Raw genomic sequence first — 25,640 nt, 5'->3', positions numbered from 1 at the left:
ACCTGAGTGTCAAGACTGGCTCTTGGTGAGGTCTCATATATTGCAGTTGTTATAACTGAAGCTTTGTTATCATGCAGTTGAAGAGGTGAGAGTGGGGGTTTCACTTTCTGTTATTCCTATGCTCTGTTTTTTACATTTTATTTAATGAGGAAAAAAACAAAAAAAAGTAGACTAGTTCTATTGTCTAATGTGTTTTTCTGCTATTCTGCATTTTACTAGCAAAAGAATAAAGCTATGTATCCTACCTTTTCTGCAACAAGCAATTTTGCATGATGTAGCCTTCTGTATTCACGAGGGCAGATAAGGTTTTGTGTTACACTGCCAGCATCCTGAACCACCTGGTCCTATGTTCCCAGAGAGACTTAAGTACCCACTTTATTTTTTATTTTGGTGAAACTTAGACAGTTAAATAGTACCTAACCACCTTTGTGAATCTGGGCCTTCATTACACATCAGTATTTAGAAGAGCCAAGAAAATGTTGGTCAGAACTTGCACTTTCAGATTTTAATCACTGTTCTCCTCCCGATTTCTGTTGTTTAAGTCGGGGGTAAATTGTATTTTGTTATTATTATTATTATTTTTTAAACGTGGTGGCTATGTACATTTTCCCATAGAATAAAGATGGGTTCGCTTTTCTTTTAATCAGCCAGTGTTTGAATGGAACAGTGAGATGTATGGAAGCTACTACAGACAATACAGGTAAATCATCTTGTCTATTCTTACAGTTGCACAGAGGAAGTTTTTGACACTGAATAATCATTTTTTACCCTCATGTCTACAATAATTTTGATACACTTAATGTCCTGACGTATTTAAAATAGGAGATTAGTAGCATAACTTTTTTTTTTTTTTTTTTTTTTTTTTTCCTGCTTGTATAGTAAAAATTGTACTGCTTTGTCACTTGGGATTTTTTTGTTTTTAAATGCGAGGTGTAGGTCAGGATGTTTAGGAATACCTAAATTAAGGCTTGGTATCCAAATTTTAGGACCTTGATTTCTAGCAAGTAAATTTTAAAGAAATTTCTAGTGAATTCAGAAGGGATTTCAGTATACCGAAAACTGCCACTTCTAAAGAATCTGCCCACCCTGAGGCATAATGAGGCATTAATTCCTTTAAGAATGGACTGTGTATTAGATCCAGGGTGCATAGATACAGATGCCTAACATTAAATAGTTTTATTGTTTTACATTAAAACATATATCATTATATATTTCTGTAATAAAAATGAATCTATAGACTTTTACTCAGAATGTATTCCTGTATGCACTATGTTGTATGCTAACAGTGCACTAAAATAAATAGATTTTGAACTAAAACATCTAGAAAGTAGTCAGTGTAAGGGAGCAGTTAATCTCATTTAACCTGTATTTTATGGTTGAAGTTCACACATGCCCAGAAGGGAAAATCTACTATGACTGCAGATCTCCTGCACCTGGATTACCGGCAGCAGGTGTGAATTGCGGGATCTCCTGTGCAAACCTTGCCATGAACTTCTCCTGTGTCCCCTCACCACCCTGTGCCAGCGGCTGTATTTGCCCCCCTGGGTAAGCTTCAGCAGTACATTATGTGCATATTTTTTACAGTTTGACTCTGTGTATTCCTCTTTTTAAATTCCACTGGCATCACACCTCTAATTTTGAAACTTTATCAATTGCTCTATCTATTTTTGAAAATATAGTTACATTTAAAAGACTGTCTCTTTTGTCTCTCACAGTCCTTTTCTCCTTCCTGCTGATATGAGGCTCCATGCTTTCCTGGAGTCCCATGGTATTTCCATCCTGATACCATGATTCCAGTATCTCATGAGATACCCAGCTTACACAAACAGTCTGATTAACTGGTATTTGGGACTGTCTGGACAGGGGACGATTCCCAACATTTGCTCAGTACAGGTTATTATGAGTATAGAAGCAAACATGACATAAATCATAAAGTAAACTATCTGTGTTCCTGCCTACTACACAAGTAATTGTCTCACCCAGACTTCTAGTCAGGGTTATGGTATTGATGGGGGTAGGGAGGGAGGGAGGGGGTATGAGCTGTATCCTGCACACTTCCTCTTCATTCACTCTCTGCTCTTTTGAACTCAGCCAAAGTTTTTGTTCTCTCCACTCACATATTTTTATTTGCTGCCCAGAAACAGTCTGCTGAGCTCTGTAGGGGTCAAATCAAAGTATGAAAGCTAAAAACACTTGTTGTGAAGTCTCTGTCAGGATCTACTACCACTCACTCCTTCCCCCGCCTGTTCCCCCTCCAATACCTTCTGTGTGCACTTTCAGATTTGAGTCTTGCTGCAATTTGACCTCAAGTGGATTGCTCACCATTTTTTTTTTAAATCAACATTTGATTTTATTTCCCTGAATAGTAGTCAATGGTCCCTTGACAGTATACTGGTTGTGCACAGATCACAGTGTAGTGAGACTGCTAGAATTGCCCTTCCAAAAACTTGTAATGTTCCCAGATGACTAAGCACTACTGTGAATGGTAGTGAAGCCCTTTCCTTTGGAAACACATGGCAGGACAAACTCTGTTATGCAAAGAATGGTCCTCTTAAAACAAAAGTGCTTTAAATTTTCTATTCTTAAAGCTCTTACACAACTTGTTTTTCTTTTAGCTAGTAACTAAAGAGGTGGCAAAGAAAAAGAAATGCTGAAGCTCTCTGGAATGTTCTATAAAACCTGAAATAGCACAGCTCAAAATTTCATGAGGAAGTGAGCTGAGAATCCCAGTAATTTCATCATCCAAAGCTGTCCTTAAACATATCCTAACACTGAGATAGAGTTACAAGGGTATTGTCGAATCACAGAAGCAGAGTAGTATGGAAAGGACCTCATGGGGCCACCTAAGTCATTCTCCTGCCTTCAGGTAGTGTCAGCAGTACCTATATTATTCGTGGCAGATTTTAAACTCACTTCCATTCATGGAAACTCTAAATGACCTTCCTAAGGCATCCATTCTAGTGCTTTCCCATTTTAATCATATTTATGAATATTTAAGTTGACTTTCCTTAAAACCAATTAATTTTTAACGAACCTTTAATTATGTGGAGAAGAAAACTCTAATCTGTGTATTCCTTTTAATTTCAGCTTTAGCTTCAAGTGAAGCAATCTCCAGATCATATTTGAGGAAAAAACCCCTCTGCTTCTACTTTTAACAGTTGCAGTGACAACTGCAGAAAGTGCTCCCCTCCAGAGCAACACCAGCAGTATATCATTTTTAAAAAGTTAATGCTGCCAAATAGTAGGAAAGTAGGAGACAGCAAAAAGTAGTTAGCCACATCTCTGGGTCACTTATTCATGATCTAGTTGGAATTGCAACTTTTTGCATTAAATGGTCTAACCTTGCCAGTTGTTTCAATTTCCCTGGTGTAGGCAAGTAACCTTCAGCACTGCTCTTTGTAAGCAGTATTTTGTTGATTCTGCCAACTCTGCAACAGCTAGCATAGCCCGACTCGCTCTCCTGTGCTTAGAACAGGGTGAGTGCTGCTCTGGACAGAGGAGCAGGCATGCCAGTCCGACTGTTTCTCTGGTACATGAGAATGATGGAGCAGCACAGAAAGAAGGGCAGCCTGGCTGTAGCCTCAGCAGCGTGCATAACACAAGGATTTTGTATAGTTAGGTGGGGCACTGCCCTTGAAAGATACTTGGTTTTGCAGTTGCAGTTTGCAGGGAGGAGCATTTACACTACCTGTGCTCTTGCAGAGGAGCTGCTGCCTCACACCAACATCCTGTCTTTGAGGTAGAAGGAGGAGCCATAACTGTGAGCTTTGTGAGGTCTCCAGCGGTGCACAGAGGACACTTTTTGATCTGGGCAGCTTTTGCTGCTGGAAAAATTGTCCCTGGCTGGATGCAAGGCCAGTTGCCCTTGATGTGATTTGGGCATTGATCTATGTTGATATACTTAAGAATTTACTTTTTCATCTTAATAATTCTTTTATTTCAAAGGATGGCTGAACACAGAGGGAAATGTTATATTCCTGACAGTTGTCCATGCACCTGGAAAGACAGGGAATTTTTGTCAGGAGAAGTCATAGCTACACCTTGTTACACTTGGTGAGTGGCATGCATTTTACATATTTCCAAATCATCCCAGTCTAGTCACGCAATGAAACTGGCATAGAAAATGTGTTGACTAAATTGAAAATCAAAAATGTATATGCTTGTTTATAGACAGTTGCAAGAAATATCTGTTATTAGGCTCAATAATAGTCTTGGAAGAATAGACAGACTTGGGTGAGTGCTTCTTCAGGTCTGAAAAGGAAGCAGTGGATAAGAAAGTTGAAAAGGCATCAAGAACAAATGTTTGGTTACACACATATCAGGTAATCTCTAGAGAAAAGACATCTGGTGTCTTGTGAATAGATTATCAGGAAAGAGAACCAGAGAGAAAAAAAAGGAAAATTAAATGTCTAACTGGTAAATAGGCTGCACCTTGGAAATGGGACTGTTTGCAGTGTGAGTTTACCATTCAGCATGAGGGACTATAAAGGAAGTAAATGGGCAATAAAAATAGAAAGGAAATTAAAAACAAACAACAACAAAAAAACACATTAATACTGGAAAATGGGATAGTGCCCAGCATCTTTTCTGAAAAACCTGACTCATGTTGACACAAAACAATTTTTCATCCTTTATAATTTGCTAGCCAAAATAGCTGTCTTTACTTCAATATTCATTGAATTATCAAAATACCAAAAGTTTGGCCTATCCATTTTTAATTAGCTGAATGCATTATTGACAAGTTGATTGAGCTTATAAACTTGGACACGCACAACCAGAGGTTCTCATAATTTTTTGTACTGCTACTTTTGAACAAATTCAAGCATGTCTCTTAATATAGCTGGCAGGAAAGGTAATCCCTCAAAGTATAAGCATTTATTTCTTAAACTCATTCCATACTTGTATGATACCCTGAAATCTTACAGGCAGCTACTGAAGGTCCTTTGCACTGAATATGTGCCATTTATATCTTAGTAAATGTAACAAAATTTCTTAAGAAAAAATATAATATTGATGTTTTATGAATGAGCATGTTATGATATAGTGTTTTAGCTCTACTGGAGGCAGTGATAGAAAATATTTGCGTAAGTCATAAAATTTTTAAGATTTTGTATTAATTTTTTATGGATCCTTGTATCTGTGTGCTGATGGCCAAATACTCAACACTGTGTAGAAAAGAAAATGCTATGAGATGATACTGATTGTTGCTCTTCCTTACAGTGTTTGTCGGAGAGGGATATTCAATTGCACTAGTTACCCTTGTCCAGCTGTATGCACTATTTATGGTGATCGACATTATTATACCTTTGATGGACTGGAGTACGATTATGTCAGTGACTGCCAAGCTTACTTGCTAAAGGTAGGAAGATTGTTCATATATTTTCATGTGTCCAACTGAAAGTTTCCATGAGAGGGCAAATATTTGGATCATCAGAAGATGATAGAGAGAAACAAACATCAAGAAAACAGGTGTAAAACAGATGTGTCTAAAGGAAGATTCCATAAATGACATTTTGTGCTAATTCATTTGAAAATGGTACATGTAGCTATGTGGTCTAGAGAAGAACAGAAATCAAAGTTTTCTGTTCTACCTTAACCATGTTTTCATCACAATGAGGGAAGAATAATATTATAGAACTGGTCTACAGCTAGATACAATCTTTACATTTATTTAAAAATTATCTGTGAACTCTGCTTGGCAGAGGGTTAATGAGGACCTCAGAGGCTGCTTGGAATCTCTCAAATGTACTCTGCATCAGATCTGGAGTTTATGTAATAATATCAAGCATGATGATTTCATAATTGAATAATGAAATACTTCATTGACATTGTCTGGCAGCTACATGCTAATGTTCCTCATAGCACATATTTACAGTACATTGCTAGCCTTTTTTGTTTAAAAATACCATTACTGACATTTAGAAATATATTCTATTTCTAACAACACTATTGTTTATTATTGTTGCTATTATTAAGAGTGTTTTCTGAGTTACAGTGATGTGTTTAGAAGAATATTCATTTTCTGTCAACCCTAAATGTTGAACTTTAAGAACAAGAATGGTTTCTCAACAAGGGCTACTGAAAATAGTTTATTTCATGTACACTTTGGCAGAGTATTCACAGCTGCAAAATAAAATGTAATGGTCCCAGAATTTTTTTCTATAAGAATACCTCATTACAAACTCCTGGCATGTATCATATTGTCTCAAAACAGAGCTCTTGCTCTTAGAAGAATATGAGTATTTGCACAACCCTGCCTCCTTTAAGATGCAAAAAATAGAGATTACTTTAACTGTGAAACAATCTTGGCCATATGACAAGGCAGAAAAGTGGGTTGCTGTTTCTTATTTTATATGCCATCCAGCTAGAGAGATGTATAAGGCAAATCTTGGCTGCTTTTTCAAATTTTCATATGATACTTGAATGTTTTGCTTTTACAATCAAATGTCACCTGCCACTCTACTACATATGAAAACACCTATTTGGAAACAAACCATGGGGAGCATTTGGAGACCAAGAATAGCACTGGCAGTGACATCATTAAGGCACATGGCACCCTGCCAACAGTCTTTTCATCAGGTGAACACGGTAACTGGAGTGCCTATGTGTAGTTCTGTTTTTCAGACTTTTCAGATCTCACCTCCTCCCAACTTAGCTAATGTGAGAAAATATGGCCTAATTTGTTCATGATCTTTCATTTCTCTTTAGTATATGGAAAACTTGATCTATATTGAAGGAATGTTTTTCACAAATCAGGCACCACGTAATTGTGTCTAGAATAGATTATATATCTGTGGGCTCATTTTTAAATGTGAAAAGTTTGGAGAAGTTTTAGGGGAAAAAAAGAAACAAAAGATGGGATCATATGGCAGATATACAAGAACTTTGAAGGAACTAAAATATAGAATTGATGAACTATGTGATCTGTAATCCTGGAATCAGAGGAATGGAAGATTGTAGTATAACTAAATATTTTAAGAGGACTCCTCAGCTGAATTTGGCAGAAATAGACTAATACATCTGATTTCCATATGAAGGAAATTAATTGAAATCATAATAAAGAGAAATGACATGATATTGGGGAAGAACTGAACTCCTTTTTGTAAAAGAATGTCACATATCATGAATCTTCTGACTTATTCAGTGAAGATATATGGATAAGAATAATCAGGTCAATATGTGTATATCTTAGACATAAAGACATTTTGGAGACAGATTTCAACAAATATTTTTTATAGACTAGTCTCTAATAGGATGAGAATGAAGATTCTTTCAAACATAACTTAAAAGTTACAATGTAAAGGATTGGAATAAATGGCTTTTTTTACTTTTTTTTTTTTCTTGTTCTCTGAATGGGGAGAACTTGGTGATATCCCATGAAGATTCTGAAACCTCTATTTAACATTTTCAGTAACAATTTTGAAAATGTTTTGCTGGGACTGAGCAAACAGAGTGCTGATCATATAGAAACAGTCTGAACAGCTGAAACAGGAATGGACCACCAAAAAGTTCAGAATATCTTACAGTAGAAAACACTGCAAGATAAAATGGAAGATAAAATTCTACAATGAAAAATACAGATCAGTGCACACTTAGAAAAAATAACTGTGACTGTGCTACCATGAAGATAGACTCTAAATTGCCTATTAATATGCAGGAATTAAATTTTATGTGACAAAAGTATAAGAAAGAGTTGTAATAGGTGTCTTACTAGCAGCAACCTGAGTGATAATACAAGGCATCATCCATTCTCCAATTTCACATATGCTTTTATTGCCATGTACATGGTTCCACTGCAGCTGTGTACCATGCAGTGATGTGGTTAAAGTACATTATATGAGCAGACATGTTTGCTTGATGAGGCTGCTCTTTCAAAACAGGCTTTGTTGTTCAAAGATCAGAGGATTCCATGCCTGTATTTTCATCATTGCCCTACTCTATATAATGACCATGTGCAGCATTGTTTTTTTATAGTAGTCTCACATTAATATAATGAGTCCCCTTGAGCATCTTTTTGTGTAGAATGTATGCTAGAGAGCCCTGTCTCTTACAGTCTGTTCTCCAGATCACAGAATCACAGAATCACAGAATTTCTAGGTTGAGATAAACAAGCCAGATGAAAGGTGGGAAAGAAGATGTAGTTGCCAATGTTTAAGTGCCTTGCCTAACATCCTGGCAGGCAGAGCTGTCTCCTAAACCATACTACCTGTCCCACAAACCAATATACCAGTATTTTTTAACTTAAAAATAAATTCAAGTATATGCACAGGTATTACAGAGAATCATAGATTTGATAGTTACTAGTGAAAAATTAATTGGTTTACTGGTAGTTTGGTGTGCTATTATAAAGTTGATTTTTAGGAATAGTGTGTAAAGGGCTCACCAAACACCTGAAACTGAAGTAGTTGATGTGGTCCTAATATTTTATATATATAAAACACTGTAATAACTTTGTCCTTTTATTAATCTTTTTCCTGTTAGAACTAGACAATTTCATCTCTGCTATCTTAAATACTTTAAACAAGGGTACTATAGCAGTGCAATAAGGGAAACCATAACTACAATTAATTTGTCAGCACACTAATTCATCCCTGAGACAGAACCGGGTGTAAGAGTTATCACCTGGATCCCATGTCCCCAATTTCAGGATAACGCTCTGTTCCAACATGCTTTACAAACATACACCTTTTGATTTGGCTGTTAGACTCTATGAATCTAATATATTTGAACTATTCTTTAATTTGCCACTATATTGCACTCTACCGAACAAAGTAGTCATCCTTACTTTTTAATAAGGAACTCCTGTGCTCTGATGGGGGGAAAATCAAGTATTATCTTTCAGCCAATTATGAAACTTTAAACTTTGTTTTCAACAAGAGTATCATCTGTCAGATCTTTTTGTTTAAGGTGGCAGTAGGTGAATGAAAAAGCCCTTTATAATTAGTTCAGGAGATATATACATCAGTCAAATAATGACCAAAAAAAAAATTAATGCAATCAAGAAAATTAGGCCACTAATGTTTCATGACATGATAACAAGGAATTAGGAGTTACCATGCACACTGAGGTGTAAAGTTTCTGTATGAATAGCTGACATTCACAGAGAAGATATCAATATTTTTGCTTCTTAAAACCCGACTCAGTAATTTCAAAGGAAAAAAAGAAAACCCTAGGAGACCAATAAATTTCTCTTTTATCAGTATGGATCATGCAAATACTTCATTGATTTAGTTATTCCAACCAATTTCCTAATTAAAAATATGTAAATACCTTGTTTTATTACATTTTCCTTCTTGTCTTCTTTCTTCAGTGATGCTACATTCTTTCCCTAACAAAATGATCTTATTTTCTAGCAAACTTTTACTGAGCATTATTTGTGCTTGCTATTTATTTCTTCCAGTTGTGTTTCATAGAGTTTCTGCTTTTACAGTAATATTGTGGTCTTTCTATTATACACATTGGTCTTTTTCTTGCTTTGTGTTGGTTTCCAGTCCTGCATTTCAGTATATTCTTTATTGAGGCTTGTAGGGTCAGCATGTTTGTACTTCGGAGCCCCTCAGAATTGTTCTCTTCTGAGGAGCAGATTTATATTTTCTCTGATTTGGTGAAATCTGCAAGGGGAATTTAGAGGGACCATGGGTTTGGCCATGTTAGTCACTTTCTAAATCACTTTGACGCAACCATGAAGGCTCTTTTAAAGACAAAGTTGCCACTGGTTTTAATGTGTTGGAGGATTATGAAAACAACAAGCAGACATTTGATCAAATAATTGGCATGTTGTACCAATTAGAAGGTTCAAGAGTCACCACATGGGAGCCCATTTGTTGAGAAAGAAGTTCATTTAACAAAACATACGTGATCAACTAAGCCAGTATCCCAGTTTTCCAAATGATTGTCCTGTGTCCCTTGTGTTAGATAGTGGGTCTGCCCTCAGGAATACAGTAAGGAAGCTCCTTTTTTACATATCCCTTCTTTTATAAATTGAGACAACTATGAAGCTCCTAGTTTATGCTCTCTTTATTAGAATGCTTAATACAGAAGTTGTTTGATGCAGTGATAATCTTTTACCTGTTACTTGCTGATATATGTGGTTACTAAATTTGTTAAATGATGACTGTATATAAACTGCAGCAACCACACACAAAGCAACCACTTTTCAATTATTCATTTGTCACATCTGAGGAGGCAGAAGTAGCCTTTATTCCACTTCCCCTTATTGAATATTTATGTATATATATTTTTTGTGTGGCTTTTTTTGACATCATTTGTGTCAGACAGTCTGTAGATCCATTAAATTAGCAAACCTATAGAATGTAGTAGTATCTTCATGATCTCTCTCATAGCCTGCTGGTAAAATTAACACATTCTGCTTGCTGTTGGTCACCCTATTGAGGATTACAGCTGCAGATTCAGTTAACCAACATCGTGAAAAGAACTGTTCATAGTTAAGAAAATAATTTTCTTTTAACAGGCTGGGGGGTTTTAAATTGGAAACCTGACTCTAAAAGTTCTTTTATTCAGGGAATAAAATTGTAACATGGGATTGTAATCAGAACATCTTTATTTTTTTAATTAACCTATATAATCCTCAAAGCTACTTTCCATCAAAGGCTTTCATGAGTAAGTGATATACCAAAATATATCCACCTAAACCACTTTTCAAGTAATTTATATCAACAGTAACTGCATAGAAATAACAATGTGTTTCTTGACAATTTCTGTGCAAATTAGTGTCCGAAAAAGGACATTACTATTCAGGGAAAATATTATTTACTGTGAGTTGTTTGCCTTGCTCTAGTTGCAAAGAACACCAACAGTTTGCTTTTCATCAGTCCTACTATTTTAGAGGAAACCATTCTGGATGCCCCCTTTTTTTCTGGGTCTATGGAAATCCTGCAAAAGACAGTAGCCAGGTTCCCATGGGAGACATTCCTTTCCATCCTACTCTTCAGCTGGGCAGCACAGAGCTCAGATAATGTTGGCTTGTTTGTGTTTTTCCATTTGTTTTATCCCTTCTGTGAGCAGAAGATTTGATTACACTTGGCAATGGATTTATGCTCTGGTTCCATTTTCTCCAGATCAATGATTTCGGACTCAATTACCTCTACATGCCTTTCTGTCTCCAACACCTGATTCTTCAGACCATTAAATTATGCAGTGAATGAATCACTTTTATTCTCCAACAAAGGAAAGATTTCTTTCAATTTGTGCAGATTAGCATGGAAGGTTTCCAGGAAAGGCTTGGGGAAAAGTTTCTTGCCATGAGTTTGGCAATTCGGAGGAGCATGGTATGACTCATAAGTTAGATCCTCTTTCTGTGGGCCTTGCCATGTAGTAACCACCCAGCTTGAAGAAAGTGACCTTTTCACCTTGGATTTCTGTTTATGTTCAGCATCCATCAGCTCTTTGGTCATACCAACTCTAAAATATTATCATCTGATAGTTGCCCGAAAAGTCAGATCACTGTAAGATTGGCTGTCTCAGTTGAGACACCTCTGGTGGGTAAAGCTTTGTGGACTGTTGCTGCCCACATTCTATTGTTAGAGCAGTAAAAGTTGAGGAAAAAATAGCACCATGTGCTGCTGTTTCAGGAAGCTCTATGGTACGTTGTCAGCAGTGCAATGGAAACCTGTTGCCATCTTTGAAGTAGGAGGTGCTCAGGCTTGTCACCCATAGATGCTGCTTAGCATTTTATGGCCTCTGATGCTTGCTGTTGTCAGTGAGAGATGTGACCTAAATTTATTTTGGTTTAGTTCAGGATATGAGTATTTTTGTTTCTGAATGTATGGATATAAGACCTAAGCCTATAGCAGTGTAAGTAAGCACATTTAACATTCCTTATATTAAAAATAAATAAATAAATAGTTTTCTTGCAATTTCCAGTTTTCTAGTTCCTGCCATAGTTTGCTAGAGGTCAGAAAGGCAAATTTATCACCACTATGTCCTGTCCTTTTCTGTTTTCTGTTCTATTATGTTTTATCATTGCAAATGAATAGTGATAAAATATTTACATTTATTGTGCACTTATTAATAAAACAATACAAGTACAATACAAATAAGTCTCATATAAATAGTTATGTAGATATGTAAAAATAACATCACCAACTGTGCTGCTGGTTTATATATCAGAACAGCTTATGCTGCAGACTGTGTCACTTGGAAACAAATATTTGAATGTTCCCAAATCCTCAATCTTCAGAATATCTAATTTTTAATTAGAAAAGGATTGCAGTAATCTGACCTGTGCAAAAGTAAGTCTGCCGGCATAAACATGCAAAGCTAAATAAGTGGAACAAAAGAAAATCTGTTTTAAAGGATCTTTTCTTAAACCTCTTTAGTGCATTTATCTTAAAATATTAAAAAGAAAAAACAAACCCATTCTAGCTATCTCTATTTGATTTCATCAATTTTTTAAAAATTCAAAAGTGCTGACTTAGAAGAAAAGGTTATGAAGTGTATCAAGTAAAATTTTCCCCATTACGTACTTTACATTATTAGCAGTAGAATTATGAAATTTATTTGGATTTAAAAAGTGTTACTGATAAAATGCAAGAACACCCAACAACTCTAGACTGCCATAAAATTACAACTAAATATCTCTATAATAAATAAAAACTGATATGATGATCTATTTTTTCTGTTGCTTGTATACATGTACGCATACTTGTAATGATCTTTCTCAAGAGTTGTTGAGAGTTCATGTTGCCTGAGGTTTATAATTTTGGGAAGTCTCTTTTAAAGAAATAGAAAGGAGTTATCATGAATGCATTAGCAGACATCTGGAAGTAGTTTGAGAGTGAGTCAGTAGCTGGGATAATCTCTCTCCCTTTGAATTTTCTTCAGTGATTCTATTTAGTGTTGCTTTCCTGCATCTTTACTCAATTGTATGACAGTAACAGGAATGTGTCATATCGCACAGACTCGTTGCAAGTTTCTTTGCCATATTTTAAGTGCAAATAATCACATGGTCTGCCACTGTAGAAGACACTGATGGAATTAAAATTTTTTTGTATGTATATGAGCAATTTCTCTCTTTTAGGTTCATAGTTCCTAAGTGTGTTTTTGTATACTTATGTAGAAATAACATAAGTGGGAAAATAAATAATATTACTATTCCTTTTCTCTCTCCTGTGAGAGGACAACTTCTCTCTTTCCTATAATATTGTATCCAAAATCTCATGCAGATTTTCTCCTAAACTGAGACAGTGTGTATCAGTGCCATCTGCTGACTTTGAATAATATTGCTCCAATATTTGAATACCTATAGGGAAAACTGATGGTACAAATTTGTTCAGGATAAGCAGGTATTATGTAGTTATACAGAATGTATGTGTATCATTTTGGAATGGTATAGGAGAAATTATCATACAAGCAAAACAAAAAGAAGCCTTTCAATCAGAGATGCTTCTTGCTGTCATCTGTGAATGAATTTTGAATAACTAATGTATTTTTAAAGATTATCTGGATATGAACCACCCTAGAAAATGGTACAATAAACTAACAGAAAGATCACGTCAGGTGCCAAATCATATGGCTGGTCTCCAAAACCACTTTAATATTTATGCTGAAGTGCTCACTAAACCTGGGATAAGATGCTTTACTCCCCCTTGCATCAAGCTTGCTGAAGCAATGTTTTTGAATGTTAAATTCATTCAGAAGGAATTCAGAACACTCTAAACGACCATCAGACTAATTCTGAGTTTCCTGAAAGCTTGTCTGAACAGAACTAATAGCATTTCTCTTAAAATATGCAGGAAAGAGAAATATATATATATATATATATATATATATATATACTTTTAAGAATAATTGTATTTTTTTTCATTGTTTTGGAGCTTTTGGCATGTATTTGTGCTTTCAGCTATATATGAAAATCTCCAATGAGTCATGAAAACAAAAGGAAAATGGGGCTGATCTATCTCTGTCTAGTTTACAGTATGTCCCTAGATGCTTTTGTGGGCAACTTAGTTTGCAAGTTAGCATATTGTAGGAAACAAACAAACAACAACAACAACAACAAAAGAAGGCAGCATATCAATAAAAGAAAATAAGTCTTCATACTGACAAATTAGAGAGATTTTAATGAACCTTTCAAAGAAATAAATACAGCCCCCGTAAATTATCTCATCCCAGGCTTCAGTTTCATTATGTAAGTATGCTGCACAGTGCTGTTGTTGGTTGATAGAAATTTCTGCTGGGATATTGAAATAGAAAGTTTCTAACAAAAATAAGCCCTAGCATTCCCAAGCGCTACCAAAAAAAAATCGAAAGGACCATGTTTTTTTGGATAGGAAGAAATATGGAAAAAAGTGCAGTGAAGTCTAGAAAAAGAATGTTCTGAGAAGCAGGACTGACAATGAGCGCTTGACTGACTGCCCAGATCTGTGACTCTGTCTTCCTTGTTGCTTGGCAACTCCATGTTATCACAAAGAAACTGATATTAAGTTGGAACAGGCTGGATATGGTAATTTACGTGGGAAGATACTCTTGCAGTGGGAAAACCATTTTATTTCTAGTTTCTGTCAGCGTAAGTAGGTTTCACATGATGAACTGTAGTACATCCCCTGTCGGGTGCATTTTACCTAAAAAGGTAAAGAGCAACTCTGCCTTGGAAAGGCTGTGAAAAAAAAAAAAAAAAAAAAAAAAAAAAAAAAAAAAAAAGGGAGAGGAGAGAGAAAGAGAAAAAAAGAAAGAAGAGAGAGAAAGAGAAAGAGAAGAAGAGAGGAAGAGAGAAGGAGAGAAAGAGAGAGAAAGAGAAAGAGAGAGAAAGAAAGAAAGAGAGAGAGAGAGAGAAAGAAAGGAGGAAATAACACCTTGTTATTTATTAGACCTGCTCCAAGTGCCCACTCAGACATTTCTTCCAACAACATTGACAAAAGCTGGTTTTCATACCTGTGTGTGGATCCAGCACAGATTAGAGAGATAGAAATCGATCATTATCACTTATAATGTCGCAGTCCCTAAGAGCTCCAGCGATTTCCCCAAGACCTCTCTGTCTTCAATAGTAAAAGACAATCCTCACTTTATCTTAGTCCTTGTTCTTTCTTCTGCATTGGCAATAGTTAAGCACTATATTTCAACCGTACTTTTCTTCCTTGCTGATAGCAGAGGCTGCTCATACAGCAGCTACAGACTAATTTGAAGCCCATTGTAGCCATGGTGTAATCAACTTTGAATTTAGATGGTATTGCATGGGTGGGAGAAGAACCATTTTTACTGAGTTGTATGGAGAGAATGGCAGAGGTGCGTAAGTAAAGGAAATCTTGTCTTGAAAGGTTTGAGCCATAAGAGATAACTGTTCTTAAATTTGTTTTAGGTCTAAGATTTAATTGGAAAGAGACAAAGTACAGAAGATTCCGTATTTAATGTAAACATTTTTTTTTTCTTAAACATCTGTTTACACATAGTTCTATTGAACTGCATTTCCATCCTGCACCATTTCCAGTAATTTAACACCAACATGAAGTCCTACAAGTAAGGAAGTACTTCACATGTCTTCAGGACTCCCTGTTCTGGCTTTGGTCAGCAAAACACTCCCTGTCTCCAGGCTTCTCTCTGCTGCAGAGTTAACTTGAAATATAACTCAACTTTTGCCCTTGGCTCAAATCCCAACCATACACAAAAACTTCTGTCTCGAGTATGTTGATGCTGTTCTGCTGAAGGGATTGGCCTGGACTGTCAGAAGGCACAGGCAGCAGTTTTGATTAGCATAGCTAGTACAGTTACCCGATGCTGCTCCAAGAACTTGTCTTCATTGCCAAAAAAGGTGTATTTTTACTGTGGGATAATTAGCCTGAATTAACAATCCTTATTTAAAATAAAACCCTCCATCTCTTTCCTTACAGTGAAGACATTGCTTCCCCATTAACTCAGAGTACCCCCTTTTGCTGAGGCTAAGCTAAGTGAAGAGGAATGAACTTTGCAATGAAAACAGCCCGTAATGTTCCAGGCATCAATTAGATCTGCAGACTGCAAGCTAAGTCCCTTTCTGAACTGACTCATGGCAGGGGGGTAGCTTCCTTGCTCACTTTTCCCTTGGCCAGCATAGAAGGTATCGACTTGCATCCTATCTACCAAACTAATGAGTTTGTCTCCTTTTTAATTTACCACATCACCTCCAATAAATCCCAAAATGCTCTGGGCTGTTATCTGACTCGGAGGGGAATAATTACTGGATGGGCTCCAGCAGTAAGCCTGGCTTAATTAAAACATAGTGCATTTCCCAAAAAGGTAGCGACCAATTTTATTCCGAGTGCAACCTAAAACAACTTTACTGCAGGACAGGACAGATGAACCTCTCTCTACCCCAAAGCTTCCAGTACTTTTGAACTGTGCTCCCTTGCTAAATGGTGAAGAGCAGAGCTGCTTTCCTGCAGCCCCTCACCACTGGCATCTAGACCCTGCTTAGCCCACCTTAACCACTGTGTTCCCAGCTGATTGCTGGCACACACCACCCGCTTGTTTCTTACACCCTGGTGTTAGGGTAAAAAAGCTTTCTGGCATCTACTGGATCTCATATTCATCGCATCCACTCACACTTGCTGTAGTCTTCTCTGTGCCAAGCAGCATCATTCTCTGGTTTGTGGATCATGCTAGACTCAGGGCTGCAAAGCTGTAGAGCACCTCCTCTGTGTGGCAACAAAAATACCTCTATACGTACCATCATCTAGGATTTTTTTTTTAAATGTTTGTTTTGTGGTTTTGGATTGAAAGTGTTCTTTAAAACACCTTGATTTTTATTAAAGGAAAAAAGAAAAAAAGCTGCTTCCTGCAGCAGGAATATTTTCTCTATGCAGTTTCTCACTGGTAAGGAAAAATTGCTGATATGGTTTTTATTTTTGAACTTTGATGAGTGCAGAACAAATACGGAGTAGTTAGGGGTATGCTCCCTGCACATTTTGGGGTACACTGCCGAAGAGAGGGAGCAAAGCTCTGGGGAGAGGTGCTGAGGGCACAGACCAGGGCAGGGGCAGGGGTCGCTCCCCTTGCGGATGAGTGGAGCTCTCCAAGAACATCGCTGGGAGCCAAGAGTTCCCAGCACTGGCAAGCTGCTGAGAGCCACCATTCCCATCTTGCCTACTATGCTCATTAGCATCTGCAATTAGTTCTAGCTAGTTGTGTTCTCAGAGAGAGGTTAAAGGAGGGTGGGAGTGAGAAGAGAAGTTTAAACATCTTTTTGTTTCCAGCACTACCCAAGTGTCTCATATGTGACTGAATGACTAAGTGCCCTTATATAGAACTTGCCACCTCCAAGATTTTTATTTCATGTCTGTCACAGGTCTGTAATGACTATAGGACTCAATGTGATCATAAATTGAGCTTATTTCAGAAGCACTGTTACTGGCTTTTATGGTTGTAAATGGTTATATGTTCTTTATGGATAACCCTCTTGAGTCTGTCCTACAGCTACTGTTTCTTATTGTCCTGCAAGGGTTGGTACAGAATTGAAATAAAAGAAAAAAAAAATAGTAACAGTAATAACAACTTCATTTTTATTTGTGGCAGTGTTATTAATGCTGATAATATCACTGGTCTCTGGACAATACCTCTAAATGTTAAAAAATAATAATAATTTAAAAAATATTGTCAGAAATGATTCCCCACTCCAGTAATGTTGAGTATGACTCACGGCTTCATACATTTTTATAGATGTTTGTATGAAAATTGTTTTATCTACTACTGACTGATGGTAGGTTTATTGGCTTTAAAAATATGAACAGCTTGATCTCAAGTACCTTGGTTTAAAAATACAGCTCTTTTTATAGCATGTCTCAATTATGACAACCAGACTGTGCAGTAAGTATTGGATTCCACGTATGAGCACATTTTGCAAGACTAAACTAGATTCTTAGTTTAGGGATAGGTTGATCCTATGAGTTTCTGAGATCCTCAGAAAGAGGACTCATAATGGTTCTTTGTGCTAAAATCCAAAGTCCAAGTTTCTTGAAGGTTCAGCTTTGAATTTAAAAATGCAGTTCCTTAATTGGTGTTTTTTTTTTTTTTTTTTTTTTTTCTTGAATTTAATTTCAAAGATGTGAGAACACTAAGGTATTTAACTTTTTTGTTTGTTTGTTTGTTTTTGTTTTTGTGTTTATGAGGCTGGAATAAATCTGCAGGAATGAAATGCAATTGTATCTATAAGTAAAATGATTTCTTCTTCATGTTGCAGAGCACAGATAACTCAAACATATCTATAATTGCTCAGAACAAAAAGTGCTTTGATAATGATATTGTTTGCTCAAAGAATATTTTCATCACTGTTGGAGACATTGAGATTTATTTCAGTGAACCTTCCGAGAAGCAGGTTAGTTATTTTCTTTCCTTTTTGGGTTGCTTTTTAAGATAGAAGTTACAACTCTAAAGGAGCATATTTTTGGAAAATATCTCAGTCTGGGTTAACGAAGCACAAATGCCTAGGCCTCAAATACACAGCAGCTCCCATGAAAAATCTTACTTTATCTTTTTTTTTTTTTCTCTGAGTTCTATTTGTCTCACAAAGAAGACTGCTCAAAAGCCTCAAGGAGTCAAACCATACTGGCATTTGTTTGTTTCTCTCCGTTTGTTTTTTGTTGTTGTTTTTTTTTTTTTTTGTTTTTGTTTTGTTTTTGTTTTTGAAGAGAAACCAAAGTATCTAATAAAAACAAACTTGAATGATCCAAAAGGCATAATATCGAAGAAGGCAGAATACATGTAACAAAATATTAAACAACCTTTATAGTAATAGTATTGATTCAGTTATATGCTACAGGTACAATATTATTCACTATACACTTTACGTTCTTAATTGGCTGCATACCTTGGTAGAGTTACTTTATTAGATAATAAAAAATATTCATTTCTGTCAGAATGTCTTAAGGGGACAGGAAAACAAATCTAACTATCAGCTGTGGAAGGCTGGATATTATACTGTGATACACTTTCCAGAACAGGACATTACAATTCTGTGGGATAAGAAGACCATGATGCATATTAAAGTTGGACCTCGATGGAAGGTGAGCCAAAAAAATAAAAAAATAATAAAAAAAAATCAACTGAGATTTTGTGTAGTTCTCAATGTTACTAGTGTGATATCTTCTTATATTACTGTGATTGCCTTTTCTTCATGACTAAATTTCCTAGTGATATAGCTGTTTAACATGGTGTTCAGCTGCTAGCATTTCACAGATAAGAAGTGCCTGAGGATGCAATTTAATGACTGAAGTCCTGAAGAGAAGGGGTTGTTCCTATATGCATGTTTACTCTGATGCTCCACACATTGCAGCCTTGCAATGCAAGTGATTCAGCTCTGACTCAAAGTTAATTTGGGGTGGGAAAAGAGGATTTGTTTTGAGTTACCTAGTTAAGCGTATGTTTTTGTAATTGCTGAAAATAGTGGAAAAGAAACGCAGGAAATGCTTAGCTAGCAACATGGAAGAAAGCAGTTTTGTACCACAGATTGTGTTAGGTTGATGGTGGAACTGCACCCTGAGATATAGTGAACAGATGGTGTCTTGTCTTGGGTATCAAGGGTATCAATTAAAGAAAAAAAAAAGAGAGATGGGAAAGGATCTAGACAAGAACTTGCACTTAAACCTCATAAGCATCCCATGACACGGTTAGGTAATGATGCAGGGAAGAATGAGGCTCTTTATCTTTCCAGTTGTTCTTCTCTAGTCCTTTTCTACATCGTCATCTGTATGCCTTGGTGCATCTGCAGCTCAATCCATGAGTTCTAATGGAGTAACTTAATCTGCACTTTCAATAATTACATCCCTGCTCCATTTTAGCTATGAGTGCATGTACTGAGAGAGAACAGTTTACAGTAAAAGAAGAGAAAGTGCACCATGCTAGAAAACAACATCAGGTAATTTGAAGCGTAGGTCAAAGTTATAATAACCACCTAATCTTATTTTAAAGCAACATTATTGTAGGCTTTTTTCTCAATAGCCATAAGATGCTTGCTTGCAGATTTATCAACTGTCGATACACATAATAATGATGATGAAAAATTATTTTCCTATTTTACAGTAAGCTAACAAGAGGCTAAGATCTAAAAGTTGCACGCAGATGCAGCAATACTTCAAGTTCCTTCTGTTTCTAGCAGCTGTTTTTTCCTTAGGCTTCAGTTTAGTAAGATAAGGTCTGCAGCATTCATTATGAAAAAAATGATTAGAGTGAGCTGGAGCACCCCAGAAACCCAGCTCTACATTGTATTATCATGCAGAAGTGTCTTTTCCTGTATGTATCTATATGTGCATGTATGCATATATGTATGTTCATCAGCAGCACTTCCCTAAACACAAGAATGTTGCAGCTGCCTCTTTCATAACTGCTGTTATGAATGTTCTTGCTATGTGATCTAAAATTAGAGGCAGCGAGTTTTAATCATAACAACTAGACAGGCTGCAAAATTACAAGGTAATTCACCTGAACTTTTGACTTCTGGATTGTATGTAGTACTAAGCTTTCAGAAGAAAATATTACTAAGTTCTTACTTTGTAGTTAGAGCAAGTTCTGGGAAACATGAAGAAATTTCTATGGAAAGTTATTTGCAATTGGTTACTGTAAGCATCACATAATATCAGATATTTTCCAAGTCTAAGTCAGAGTTGCATTCACCTTTTACAGTTTAAGAATATTTTACTTTACAAATATAGTCCATATTGATTATTGACTATCAGTATATGTAAAAAATAAATCCTTCTTGTTTAGGGTAAACTGGCAGGTTTGTGTGGAAATTTTGACAAATACACTTCAAATGATCTGACTACATCCAACAACATGGAGGTGAGAAATGCACAGGTATTTGGAGACAGCTGGGTATTAGGACAGGTAAGTTCCATGTCTAGTTAAAATTTAGAAAAAAAAAGTCATTAATTTTAATTTATAAATGAATAGATTATTAGTACATGAAGTACAGGGATTTTCTAAACTGACGATCTGTATGCACGAGGATATTTTTATTTTTATGTCTGTAGGTATGAGATGTGTTAATAATGTCTTATATTGTAAGAAATGTATTCTGAATTTAAATGAAAGAAACATAAACTGAATTTAAATGAAACAATCCAATCTTTTTAGGTAAGGATACACTTATCCCTGTATTAATGATAACTAATTATCATTGGATAACTAATGATGCTGTCTGGATTTCAGTTTTCTACAAATTTAGATAAAATGCTTTTGATATTTAGATTCATACCAATTTTAAAAGCAATTGTAATTTTTTGGATGTTGAATAATGAAAGCAAATAGGATTTGAAAGAATAAACTGGAGAAGGAGGTGTCATCAGCCCTCCAAGGCTGCCTGCATACAAGTGAATGCAGAAGGGGCTTTCTCCACAGCACAAGACAGAAATTCAAAGGAGGAGCTATGCCAAGGAAGCTATAAAATGTACATTCATGTTCAATCAGTGATCTTTTTTGATTGTAGTTTGTAATCAGAAAGCAAACTGATGAAGCAGCAGTGGTGAAGTGGTGGGAGAGAAAAGGCAAGAACAGCATCAGGCACAACCCATTAGCTTTCAGAGGAGGAGGGAAGAGGCTGGAGAGAGCAAGTGTGCAACTGTGTTTTATAACACAGAGAATAGGTATTTTATTCATTTGTGCTGAGGAGAAAGGTTTTATAGCATTGTGAACCTCCTGATAAATCAATATTTGTTAAACACTCCCTTAGGATGCCTGCAAGACCCAGTTTTTAATCTGTTCTCTCCCTGACCCAGAGAAGGAAATTGAACCAGAATCTCTCACCTCATGAAAGAATATGATCTCTCTTCTGCTTTGGAAGAAAGCCTTTGAGGTTTTTCTCCCTCAATTTCTCCTTTTGGGTCTATATTACACCACATAAAATCTTTTAATCCTGTGACCAAGCAAGGGAAATGTGTTGGCTCCTACACAGTGAACACTGAAAGTGTTCATCTTGGCTGAGCACTGAGTGTTGATGACTCATAGCCAGGGTTAGCAGGGTACGAGGAGGGGTCCCAGAGACTAGCTCTCCATTTGCTCTCTTCCCTTTGAAAAAAATACTTGAAGAAGCAAGTGTAACTGGGAGGCTTTGGGTTTTATTCCATAAAAAAAAAATAAAGATATCTTTTTGGTTCCAATCCCGTATATATATATATATATATATATATATATATATATATATATATTTTTTTTTTTTTTCAATTTATCTGTTCATTGGATTCAGTGGTTGCTTTAATAAATGGCACAGTGTTTGCACAATTTGAACCTAACATGAACTTCTGGAGTTTTATGACCTTTGCTTAACCAACCCAAACTTGCACTTGCCTTTTTGAGGCCATATATTTTTGTAAAATCTCGTATAATCTTCCAGTCTCTGTGGCTGCCAGAGCATGGAGGACCTGAATTCATTACTGGCCTAGTAGGCAGCCTGTGCTCAGGCAGCCTTGGCACTGTATCTGCCTTGTCAGTAGGCATCATTAGGACATTTTTCAGAAAGGAGCTCTGGCCTTTGCAGAGAGGTATCCTGGTCATCCTTTCTGTGTAATCTAAACACTGGAAAGGCGTATTTGGTAACTGGAGGCCTACAACCCAACTCTGCTACTGGCAAACATGCCGGCATTGGCACGATGAGGCGTGTGGGATGCTTCCAGGGTTTCTCCCTCCGGGGAGTGGCAGCACATCCCCACACAACACTATCAGAACACCCGCACAGGAGGGCAGTGCACTGGGAGACTGCTCTGCAGCCGAGGCTGTGCCACAACACCCCAACTCTGCCTATAGATCCATCACTGCCATCTCCTGGGCTTCTCTGCTGCACCAAGGGAGTATGCTTTTGGATGAACTTGTGAGCTGAGTGTCGTTTTGGTTATATTTTTCTGTTCATTTTGTTTTTCTTCTTGAAGAGAGACTTAAAGAGAGGGAGCTGTATCTCAGCACTTTTGAGTTATCATGATAATCTTTGACTCTATTTTTTTATGTGTTGCTCTCTTCCTACCGCTGCTTCTTTATTTGAACTTACAGGGCTAAAGCCATCTGTAGTGTGCCTCCATTTAAAGTCAGTGCAAAACCACCAGAGATGGATTTGGACCATGTATTTGTTTGTGATGTTACAGTTGGTTGCTCTGGTAATGATTATAGTGTGTCACAAAGAAAACATTTTGTCTTCATACACTGAGCAGACAGCAGGAACATTTTAGTACTTCAGAACAAAACACAAAGATTCTGTTTTGTTCAAATGTTTTCAATTATAACAACAAATCAGGGGTAGAAGAAGATGGAGAAAATAGCATGTAAACATTATATGAGTTTTCTGAGTATGCAAGTATTGAAATATACATGTAGGATGCATATAGTGTACCTGAGTCCATGGTAAACACATCTTTGTGTAAAATGTTTGTGATGGTTTTGTTTGCTTTTAAGTGCAAGAGCCCAAATGAAACACTAAGACCATGTGAGGTACATCAGAGCAAGTTCCCTTATGCGAAAAAGGAATGCTCAATTTTATACAGTGATGTTTTCGCACCTTGTCGCAATGTGGTAAGTTTATTAAATAACCCAGATTTGCTCTCAAATAGGAAAACATTAAAATTCCAGTAATTAATTTCTTTTTGCCATTCCCCTCTGCCTGAATGCCATGGAGGATACTTAGTAGAGCTCTGCTACTATGTGGGTGGGCTATGTTTGAGCAGAGCTCCTTGTTCCTATCAAAACTGGAGCCTAAACTTTATGGTGGTAACTGGGAGTCATGAGTTAGTAGACAGGACAATCAGAGTTCTGTTCTCTTTAGGCTTTATTTATATATTTTATTTATATAGGTAACTGCACTTTAAAGGCTTTTGTGTATATCATAGGTTTCTAAAATAAACATTTGTGTAATGTGCCTCCAGCTTATCTAAAATGGTTTTATTTTGTTAACTGTTCTGCTCAATATAGAAAGAAATATGAGAGAGCAAGATTTTAACTTCAGAGCTATCAGTATTTTTAATTGGCTGACAGCTTATCATCTGCTTTTTATCAAAACTCCACAGTATGGTGTCCTTATTTCCCCAATACCTGGCTGAGCTTGGAACTTGAGTTGCAAGAATGTCCTTAAGATCAGTCTAAATGAGATGGGGACGACAACAGCTTGTGTGGGAATCTTTTATTCCATCATAGTTCACCCTTTATCAACGCGTGATGTGCTCATTACATTTATACCTCTTTCTGATTTTAGCCTCCCAAAGGTATTCAGTAATTGGAGGTGCTTCTTAACACCTGTGCAGGCAAGACTCACTATGACATTTTGTTTCAGTCTCTGTTTTTCTTTATGACTATTAATATTAAATGAGATTGTTAGGTGTCTCAGCTGAACCTCCTGACTTTCAGGACTGAAGTTTGATATCAACATGGTGAGGAATTTGCCTGAAGAGGAGGTTGCAGAAGCTTAACCCAGGAAATTTATTAATGTTGACTTTCGTTACTATGTGAAGAATTTTTTGAGCATGTGCCTGAGAACACAGTGATGAGTGTATTTTCAAAGTGGAAAGCAATAAATAAAAATGGAACTTTTGAGAGTTTTTAAGGACCTGTATTATAATAACTCTTAAAGAAAGACATTTTCTTTTGAACATTCGTTTCCCGTATCTTACCCATGTTGTGATTAACATTTTCAATTATTATTCCAAGAATTTAGCATACTGATATTAAGAAATTCATGTCAGGTGCAAAACATGGCATTTAATCAATTGTCAGGCATTTTCATACGCACATCCATCTTGTATGAGACAGCTTTTAAAGTAAACGTCTTTCAGGTGTTTTTAAAACCTCTTCATTAGCATGTGAAAAATACTGCTCTTTTGAAAGGTACTGTGACTTCCTATCAAAGATACCTGCCTAACTACTGGCAGCACAGGCAGGGAAAGTGGTTCCAAGGAAAAAAAACATACAGGCAGAGACAGACACTGGAGGCCTGGGAGGAACAGAAGGTGTAGTTGTGAGTCTCAGGATGTGCATGGAGCTGTGCTTTTGCAGTTGCTCCTGTTGTGCGGGCAGTGGAGGATACTACTGTGCATGGGGGCAAGATCCTTCTCTAGGACAGGCAGCCTGTGTGTTCAGCATAGGCTGGAAAACCCCATTTTAAGGGAGACAAAATCTCGCATCTCTGGCTGGCAGCGACTGATGGATTGCAATTGCCTGGCTGAGCACTGAGCAAAGCAGGGCCTGAGGGGAGCCCTGACACTTGCAGAAAGAAAGGTCTTCCTCATAACTCCTGAACTCAGCGGGAGCTTTGACCCTAGCCTCCCAGCTTGTCACAAAAGTGGAGAGATGCTGTTCTGCGAATGGGAGACAGGCTGAACTCTGCTGATTTGTGATTCCTGCTAAGTTACTACATCCATTTTCAATGGAGCTAATGCTCATGTCCCTGACCCACTGGTTTTCAAAACAAGAAAAAGATTGAAAGCAAAATGGCATCTCTCTCCAAGCACTAAAGACAGAAAAATGATCATCTTATCTCTGCCAGTGTCTAGCAACTGTCAGCTGAGAAGCTGTCTCAATGTTACATAAGTGCTGCCTTGTTGCTGTGGCGTTATTTGGGTAATCTGAAATCTGATGAGTGCCATTGGAGTGCTCTACAGCTGAGCTAGATTAGAGTCTATAAATGATTCTAAACTGAAGAAATGCATTGTTTTAAAGTTCCTATGTGTTGAGTAAGAACG

At 36.8% G+C, this 25,640-nt stretch overlaps 1 protein-coding gene across 1 annotated transcript in view; it reads left to right on the top strand.

Annotated features, from left to right (window-relative positions):
* Positions 1 to 25,640, top strand: part of OTOGL (otogelin like) — a gene marked incomplete at its 3' end in the record, with an annotated part of 96,164 nt that overhangs the window by 31,117 nt on the left and 39,407 nt on the right. The window contains 8 exon segments of the mRNA XM_084305824.1: positions 648 to 700; positions 1,383 to 1,545; positions 3,946 to 4,053; positions 5,221 to 5,359; positions 18,170 to 18,304; positions 18,846 to 18,992; positions 20,692 to 20,811; positions 23,365 to 23,481. Of these exon segments, the coding sequence (XP_084161950.1) occupies positions 648 to 700; positions 1,383 to 1,545; positions 3,946 to 4,053; positions 5,221 to 5,359; positions 18,170 to 18,304; positions 18,846 to 18,992; positions 20,692 to 20,811; positions 23,365 to 23,481 (982 nt within the window).

Source organism: Netta rufina, assembly GCF_964035555.1.
Source record: "Netta rufina genome assembly, chromosome: 1".
NCBI lineage: Eukaryota > Metazoa > Chordata > Aves > Anseriformes > Anatidae > Netta > Netta rufina.
The sequence above is the reverse complement of the archived record's forward strand: the minus strand, read 5'-3'. Positions and strand labels throughout refer to the sequence as shown.